This window comes from Zootoca vivipara, chromosome 16, assembly GCF_963506605.1.
Source record: "Zootoca vivipara chromosome 16, rZooViv1.1, whole genome shotgun sequence".
Taxonomy (NCBI): domain Eukaryota; kingdom Metazoa; phylum Chordata; class Lepidosauria; order Squamata; family Lacertidae; genus Zootoca; species Zootoca vivipara.
The window spans coordinates 39947738-39956056 of NC_083291.1; the positions used below are offsets into that span (position 1 = coordinate 39947738).

Below are 8319 nucleotides of genomic sequence, written 5' to 3' on the forward strand. Positions count from 1 at the left end.
TGGGGGGGGGGGGATATGCGCTTGATTGGGGGGGGGGAGACACACACTCGCTGCCAGGCCTTCTGCAGGGGAAAGTCTGCACTGTGATCTTTCAGCTCATGGTCCCTGGGGAAACAAAAAGTGCGGAGAGGACTCCAGCCTGTGGTGGATGCGCCTTTCTGTTCTTGGCTGGCTCAATCTCTCTCGGGTTGCGGAAGACCCTGCTGCTCCTTGGCTGTCCAGATATGGGTGTGAATAAGTGGAGTAACGCTGGTTCCTTTTCTTCTGGTACTCAAACTCGTCCACCGTCCACATGGCTCCTTTCACATCCTCCACACGCACAAAGCACTTGTGCAAGCTCAGGTTGTGTCGAATGGCATTCTGTTGGTTGAGAAGAGATGGGTAGCATGCCCTGGCCATTGGACCCGCCTTCTCCTTTACCCCGACTTAACTCTCATCCCTCTGCCAAAGTCTCCCTCCCTCAGGTGCCCTTCAACCCTCTTAGCAGGATCTTCAGCCCCTTAGCCCTGCTGTATGGCATTCTGGAACTAATAATTTATAAAGTACTTGCTATAGAAATGAATAAGAATGTATTCATCTGTAATAAACACTGTGATCCCAGGAATATACAGTAAAATAAACAGGCTATCTTATACTGCCTCAGTTTGACCCAAATGCTAAGCTATGCTATGGCTTAGTGGGTGCTTCCCAAACTTTCCCCTCCCATAGAGGGCTTGAGCGTTGCTTAGAGTCTTAATGATTTATTTTCTGTTTTAACAATGGTGAGGCATTATGGTTTTTTTTAATGTTTTTATTGCTTCTTTTATTAAGAACATTTTTATATATGGTATTTATTGTAGTGGTGCAGCAATAAAGCTGCTAGCACATTTGCAAAGCTAAGCAAGGTCCAGTATTGTTTATGGGGGGGCCACATGTTAAGATTACAGCAGGTCGGAGTAGATGGCCCTTGGGGTCCCTTCCAACTCTAAAATTCTATGATTCTATGATTCTATGTATTGCAATTTAAATGATACGGAATTCAAACAGTGTAAGAAATAAGAGACCCAATGAAATGAAATGAAATTAAAAATCAGTATGACTATTTGATGGATAGGGGAGCCATTCCTGTCCTGCAGACATGTCTGTTGTGGGCTACTTGAATGAAACTCAGTCCACGGGCCACACTTTGGGAACCCCTGGCTTAGTGTGAACATGCAAGTGTGCTGATGCACAGTAAGAAGACTGTAGCCACTTTTGTCCTGCACTGCCAAGCCTTAGTTTGACATAACTTTCTGCGTGAGTTCAGTCTTGTGGCTTGTCTTGCGCCAAACCAACCATGAGCAGTAAGCCAAGAACAAACCTTGTTTAAAGCACATGGTTTGTTTGAAGAAAGACAAACAATGAACCTGGGTTTGTGTATAAGGCTAAGTTAAACTAAGGTTTGGCTCCAAGTAGTGTGGCAGGAAGCAAGAGAGGAGTGAAGAGGCTGCAATGTTATTACTGTGCACCAGCAAGCTTGCTCATTGACACAAAAGCCATAGCTTAGCTTAGCATTATGTGCAAATCAGGCTACTGAGTCATAGTTCCAGCTAACCAAGATCAGTCTACTTGAAGATGTTTTACTGAGGGTACATAGGACTAAGCCACCAGCCTTCCCATGGTTTCTTGGGCAGTACAGAATCAAATACCTTTATTATCTCTTGAGTGTTACAGGGTGGGCTGTGTTTCTGAGGCATGGTTTTAAAACTCACCTCTTTCAGTCTGTTCATTATTATAATAACACTTATAAAGTGCTGTCCCACATTTTTCACCATTCATTTCTGTCCTGCTTCCCTAGTCTGGAGAAATTATGTTTCCAATTCTGCAAAGTGTACACATCAAAGTCCTTTTGATTTTTAAAAATTAATTTTTAAACTTGGGGGTTCTGATCTCACTCGCTCAGAAGATGAGATTTCAATCCAGAAAGAGGAACATTTCATGCCTGCTCTGCCCATATCCTCCCGCCTGTTACCTGCCTCTTCTGCTCTTTCGGATGAGGCTGCCCCTTGATTCTCAGCCCTCGGCTTAAGAATGGGATCCCCCTCACCTTCCAGGTGGTTGTGTTGTGCCTGAAGTAGCCAAAGTTGTTAAACCAGCAATAAATCTCACTCAGGTTGAGCTGCTTCTTAGGAGATTGTAAGATGGCCTGCAAGTAATAGGCAGGTATGGTTAACAGCCTGGTTTTGAGGCAAAGGCATCTCAGCTTCGCTGCTTCTTGAAAAGCAATGAAAGGGCCTTCTGTGCTCCCATTATTGTTGTGCTAAATTGGATGCATGTAGAAGGTGATGGGAGGGAGGGAGGTTCAGTGTGCCTGGCACAGGGCTCACCTATGTACAGTACCTACAACCATGTCCTGTGGTGCCTGCAAAGAGCCTCAGTAAATAAAGCCTCAAAATCCACAATGCAGAAAGGACGGTTTGTTCTTCCTGCTCAGTTCCTGGTTGCACTCTCTTCTGAACAAAGGAGAGGTGAAAAGAGCATCTCTCACCCTATGAGCAAGTAGGATGGTGACTGATGCAGATGCCCACACCCTTTCCTGCTCTTTTAGATGTGGCAGCCACTTTAATTATGCCAGGTGTGCATTGCAGCCATGTGATGCATGCTCAGAATTCTAAAGATGCCCACTGGCCCAAGAAAGATTGCAACCCCTGCTTTTCGAGAACCCATGCCAGCATTGTACGGTAAGTTATGGAGCCTCAATTAAAGGGTAGGCTGAAATGTTTTGCTTTCTCCGACAGCTGCCATACACATCACTGGAAGAGGGCCTCAGTGGGTACTAGGCTCAACTCAACGCTTGTATGTTGTTGGAGAGCTGTGCCCAAGCATTCTATGTGTGACATATGCCTTTCATTGTACCTCTTAAAGTACTGGTGCCTAAAATGGCTGCTTGAGTTGCAGACAGCTAGCTCTAGCCCTGCACAACCCCCCATATGCCACTAATTACACTTCCATGTGAAGTATGTGATCAGATGAATGGGCTTTTAAAAAACCAAAACCAAAAGACCTTTTAGATGCCCTTCAGTCCTCACTGGCTTAGTAATCCAGATAGAACTTTTTCTCTCATTGCAGGTAGAGGTAACCTGTAGTCCTCCAGGGGTTGATGGACTCCCACCAGCCTGAGACAGCATAGCCAATAGGCAGGAATGATGGGAATTAAGCTTGTGACTCATGTTAAGCTTGTGGTCCACCAAGACCCATAGGTCCTTTTCACATGGGATGATCATAAAGATTCCCCATCCCAGTCTTTATGGGTGTGTTGCAACCACACAGTGGACTTTTCAGAAGGTTGTTGGCTACAGGAAACAGACACAAGTGGAAGGCAACAAAGTACAGAGAAGGAAGAGGTTTGTGGGCAAAGGATAGTGCTGCTGAAGCCAGGTAGAGAAGGCAGGCAATAGCATATAGGGGCAGCAAGAATGGTGCTTCTTGTGAGGACATTCAATCATACTGTACCTGGAAAACAAGATTAGTATTTTGGGGTTTTGAGTGAGCTGGTAAAAAGCTGCATAGCATTTAAAATATAGTTGCATCCTATATGTATGGGATTCCGTATTTACCTTTTGCTAAATAACTTACCCAGCGTATAAGGGCGGCGTACGTGAAAGGTGGGCGGTTGAGAGTGTGGCGGTAATATTCTATGCTGGGGCTTCTCTCTGTAGACAGAAATGAGGCTGGAGGTGTTAGTACCGGTAGGAGCAATTTTTTGCTGGAGATTTCTGGTTCCAAATCATCTCCTTGAGAGCCCAGTAAGCCAAGACACTCATTCCTAAATGGCAGACTTCAAACCTGTGTGAGATCCCTTTACAGCAGTCAAGACTGACTGTGGTGACTTGTGGGAAAGGGCACTCTGCTCATGCTCAGGGAAATTTCTTTGTAGCAAGCCTTCAGATGCAGCATCTAAATGGCAGCTTACTGAGTTCTAACTGTCAAACTGAGGCAGCATGACAACAAGCCAGCCTCAAATCAGCTTCAGAATGGAACTGGTGCCATATTACCCCTATGTTACTCTTGTCCTCTTGTTCAAGGAGGACCGTAGAGCACAGATCATTCCATTCTGACTGTCCAGGACATCCATGAATGGAGCTTAGCATTGCCAAGGTCTCTATATGACATTACCAGGGACTGAAATTAGGGGGTGCCCTTTAATAGGAATACACATTACTAGCCCACAGAGCGCTCCAAGAACCCCAAGCAGAGGTGAGATGGTATGCCAACTAACCCGAATGGCTAAGAGTAAAACATGGTGTGAAATTCAGTACATGGACTCTGATGTTTTCACTGTGTGTGGCTAGAATGACTCCTGAACTGTTCCCATTTCCTTTCTCAGAAACAGGCATTCTGCAACCCTGTTGTGGCTCTGACAACCCTCCCCACACCCTAAACAGACAACAGAATTTTATATTTCATGCCCACTCCTGAAATCTAATGGCTGGAATGTGCCATCCATTTCTAGAGCTTAGTGAAGGGGGTGGGACCTGGCCTCCATTCTCCAACAACACTTCTCACCTGAACAGAGGTGGGCTCCATGGCTGCTAGAGTGGCATTCCAAACCCTCAAACTCATTCCTTGGCCCTTCAGACTGGCATGAAATGATTGGCGCTGGTGCATCTGGATGCTGTGAAACGAAGGCAGGTGCCAACTCTGCCCGCATGACAAACAGTTTATGCTTCTCTTGTGCCAGCTAGATCATGGGGGAAGGTGGAGAAGAGAGCACAATCACTTTCTAGATGCACCACATATGCTTCCTCCCACTTAGTCATATCCCTTAACCTAGGTTATCAATCAGATGTAAGTTCCTCTGAACAAGGGACAGAGTGCAAAGGGTCTTGAAAATCTTTTCATTATTTTTTAAAGATTAAGTTTTGCCTTTGTTGTTGTTTCAGAAAGCAGCAGTGGCCATACCTGCTGAAAGCTCTCTGATTCAGCAAACGGAGCTTTTGCTTCCTCGGAAGACTTCATTGTTCTCTCCCCAACCTGCGGTTGTCTACTATTCACTTGCCATTTCTTTTTTTTTAAAGAAAATCTTGCTTTCCTCTTGCTCTTTTTTTCACCTGCAACCTCCACACACACCAGCCCTGGAAAAACTCATGGCTTTGGGGAAATAATGGTAACTAGTGGGACCCACAACAAAGTAGAAGGATGCTCCTGTTCAGGTTCCCAGCCATTCCATTCCATTCCATTCCATTCCATTCCATTCCATTCCATTCCCCTCCCTCTTCACCATGCCTACTGAACATGTGCTCAGCCCAAACTGGGTCATTTGAGAAATTCCCCCATAAGATGTTAAGGTTTATGTACTTCCCAAATCTTGCTCCCTCTTGTGTGTGGATGTTGCCCTTTTGGCTACATAAGACGCTATACTTGGAGTACCATATGCCTAGCAAGCTCTCTGTTCTGCAGGCTTCCTTCACACTGACTGTGTCAGCGCCCATCTCCAGCCCTCATCCCACCACCTGCCAACTTTGTCCATACCTGCAAAGCTAATTTGTTCACCAATTCTTCCTGCACCAGCCACTCTCTGCGCATTCTGCACATGACTCTGCAAGAGGAAACAAGTCCGAGACTTTCAGCCACTAGGTTCAACTGTATTGCTTTCTCCCAGGGATAATGCCAAGGACCTGCTCACAAGGCCCATCCTACAAAAATCCTGGTTTTGTGCTTTGTTGTGTTGGGGTAACAGGAAAGCATATCAGAAGGAAGCAGGCCTCTCAAACATAACTGTCATTTATTGCTATGTAACAAGAATGGAAAATGAAACTAACTGGAGCTTTGCAGAATGCAAACTACAGGAGTTTCAACAGGTCCAAAAAAGTACTACATTGAAGCGCAACGCCCCTTGGCATGCCCAACACCCCTCTCCCCGGCAAACAAAATATTTTGCAGTGTGCTCTCTGTGTTTCACTGATGGGACTATTGATTTGGCAGCTGCTGTGGGCAGAGGGGGTTCTCTTACTTCCATCACTTAGTGGCTCCAGTAACTCCACAGGAGGTGTGGCAGGAGCATCCACTTTTGCCCACGGCCCTGAGATGAGGAGTCTCCTGCTCTACCAACTGAGCTCTCCTGTTTTATTTCAGTGTATTATAAAAAGATACTTTGTAATGGGTATGATTTTTTGTATTTATTTGAATAAATATCAATAAATATATTTAATAAAGCAAACTGCAATGGGAGGTATAGACCTGTTTACCTTCTTAAAAAATTAAGGCATCTAGTAGGGATGCTTTGGGTACCAGAAACTTGTGGTTTCGAAAGAGGTATTCAGGGCAGTTGGACAGCTCACCTTTCCTCATGGCTGTGAAAGCAAGGGGTGTTGTCCGTAGGTGTTCTTTTCCCAGGTGACCTCTCTCTGGGATGGGGTGCAGGGGGGGCTGGGAACTGAGCCCAGTCCCATTTCTCAGTGTTGTTCCCTGAAACAAAGGCAGACAAGAATAGGTAGGGAAGCTGCTCTATTCACACAAATGCCATCTTCCCCCCCCCCCTGCCTCTACTTACTGTGGGGCGGGGCAGGGCCTGAACTTGCTGAATGGGCTCTCTGGGGTAGTAACGACCCAGAAAGGGGCAAGAAGACAAAGGGCAGTTCGCTGCCATCCTTGTGAGTGACCTGAGGAAAATATGAGAGTCAAATGAAATCCAGGAATCTCAGTGGTGAATCCTCCTGGAGTCTTTAAGATAGGGATAAACCAAGACTTCCAAAAATCTTAGTGGTCACTCGCACTTCTGCTTGTCCTGGGTCAGAGTGGTTTTTCCACTTGTCCTGTGCTTTCTAGGCACAGATCCAAGCAGTTTTGCATTTGTCCTGCAGCTTTCCTCTAGAAAACACGCTCTTTACCACAGAATCTTTCCTCAGGGCCTGCAAGACAGCTGTTCCGCTGGGCCTTTGGCCTGGGCCCAGTCTGACCCCCTTCTTTCTTTCTTTCTTTCTTTCTTTCTTTCTTTCTTTCTTTCTTTCTTTCTTTCTTTCTTTCTTTCTTTCTTTCTTTCTTTCTTTCTTTCTATGGGACCCTGTATGTAAGTGGCCTCCTTGGCTCTTCCTATTGGCCCATATGGGACCAGCACAGGTGGCCAGGCCTGGTGAACATCTAATACCTTACTCCTACAGTTATGATTCGTGGGTTCCCACTTAATTTTATTTTGATTTTAAATATGATTTTGAATTGTATTTTAAATCTAATCACTTGATTTTGTGTTTTTAATGTATTATATGTTTGGTTATAGGTAGGTAGCCATGTTGGTGTGATGTAGTCGAAACAAAATTTAAAAAAATCCTGCCAGTAGCACTTTAGAGACCAACTAAGTTTGTCATTGGTATGAGCTTTCGTGTGCATGCACACTTCTTCAGATACACTGAAACAGAAGTCACCAGACCCTTACGGTATATATAGTGTGAGGGTGGGGAGGGGTATTACTCAGAAGGGTGGTGGGAATGGGTCTTATAGGAAAAATGGGTCCTTTGGAAAAAGCAAGGGCTGAGATGGCTATAGGTAGCTTTAGCATTTATAATGAGATAAGGATCCAATGTCTTTATTCAGACCAGGTCTCTCCATGGTTTTAAGTTTGGTAATAAGTTGCAACAAAATCGAAAGCTCATACCAATGACAAACTTAGTTGGTCTAAGGTGCTGCTGGAAGGAATTTTTTTATTTTGTTTCGACTACGTCAGACCAACACGGCTACCCACCTGTAACTAGTAATAAGTTGCAGTTAGCAACTTCTCTTTCCAGTCTATTTCTGAAACTCTTTTGTAATAAGACAGCTACTTTGAGATCTTGTATAGAATGTCCTGGGAGACTGAAGTGTTCTCCTACTGGTTTCTCTGTGTCATGATTCCTGATGTCAGATTTATGTCCATTTATCCTTTGGCGTAGGGTTTGGCCTGTTTGTCCAGTATAGAGAGCTGAAGGGCACTGTTGGCATTTGATGGCATATTAAATAGAAGATGAGCAATTAAATAGTCCTGAGATGGTATGTTTGATGTTGTTGGGGCCAGTAATGGTGTTGTCCGGGTGTATGTGGGATTTTTTATATATATTTGCTGTTAGCTGCCCTGAGCCTGGTCTTGGCCAGGGAGGGCGGGGTATAAATAAAATTTATTATTGTTATTATTGTTATTAGAATCAAAACCAATGGCAATCTCTGAAAAACCTGATTGCTCTTTGGTCCAATTTAGCAGTAAATCGTGGGTTTCCGTGGGGGGAAATAGCAGGGCAAAGTGTTAGTACTCAAACTGATTTGTTAAACCTGGGAGCCGCAGAGGCAGCCATTCTCTTCAAAGCTTGGGTTGCCAACTTGCCATTTTTAAAA

The 8319-nt window shown here is 44.8% G+C and overlaps 1 protein-coding gene across 1 annotated transcript; it reads right to left on the reverse strand.

The window, feature by feature from the left end:
* Nucleotides 1–42: 42 nt before the first annotated feature.
* FOXP3 (forkhead box P3) lies at nt 43–4977 on the reverse strand. Its single transcript, XM_060269134.1, has 5 exons — nt 4921–4977; nt 4525–4699; nt 3595–3671; nt 2066–2164; nt 43–360 (listed from the first exon to the last, which is right to left on the reverse strand). The coding sequence occupies exons 1-5, from the start codon at nt 4975–4977 to the stop codon at nt 97–99; spliced, it is 672 nt and encodes a 223-aa protein (XP_060125117.1). The 3' UTR covers nt 43–96.
* Between the last annotated feature and the right edge of the window lie 3342 nt (nt 4978–8319).

Bases quoted from the DNA above. Each gene is read 5' to 3' on its own strand.
- FOXP3 (XM_060269134.1), bottom strand. From the start codon at position 4,977: ATGAAGTCTTCCGAGGAAGCAAAAGCTCCGTTTGCTGAATCAGAGAGC. The intron at 2,165-3,594 runs GTAAGTTATTTA...TATTACTTGCAG, and splicing joins ACGCCGCCCTTATACGCTGG to GCCATCTTACAATCTCCTAA. The intron at 361-2,065 runs GTGAGGGGGATC...CTCAACCAACAG, and splicing joins ACAACACAACCACCTGGAAG to AATGCCATTCGACACAACCT.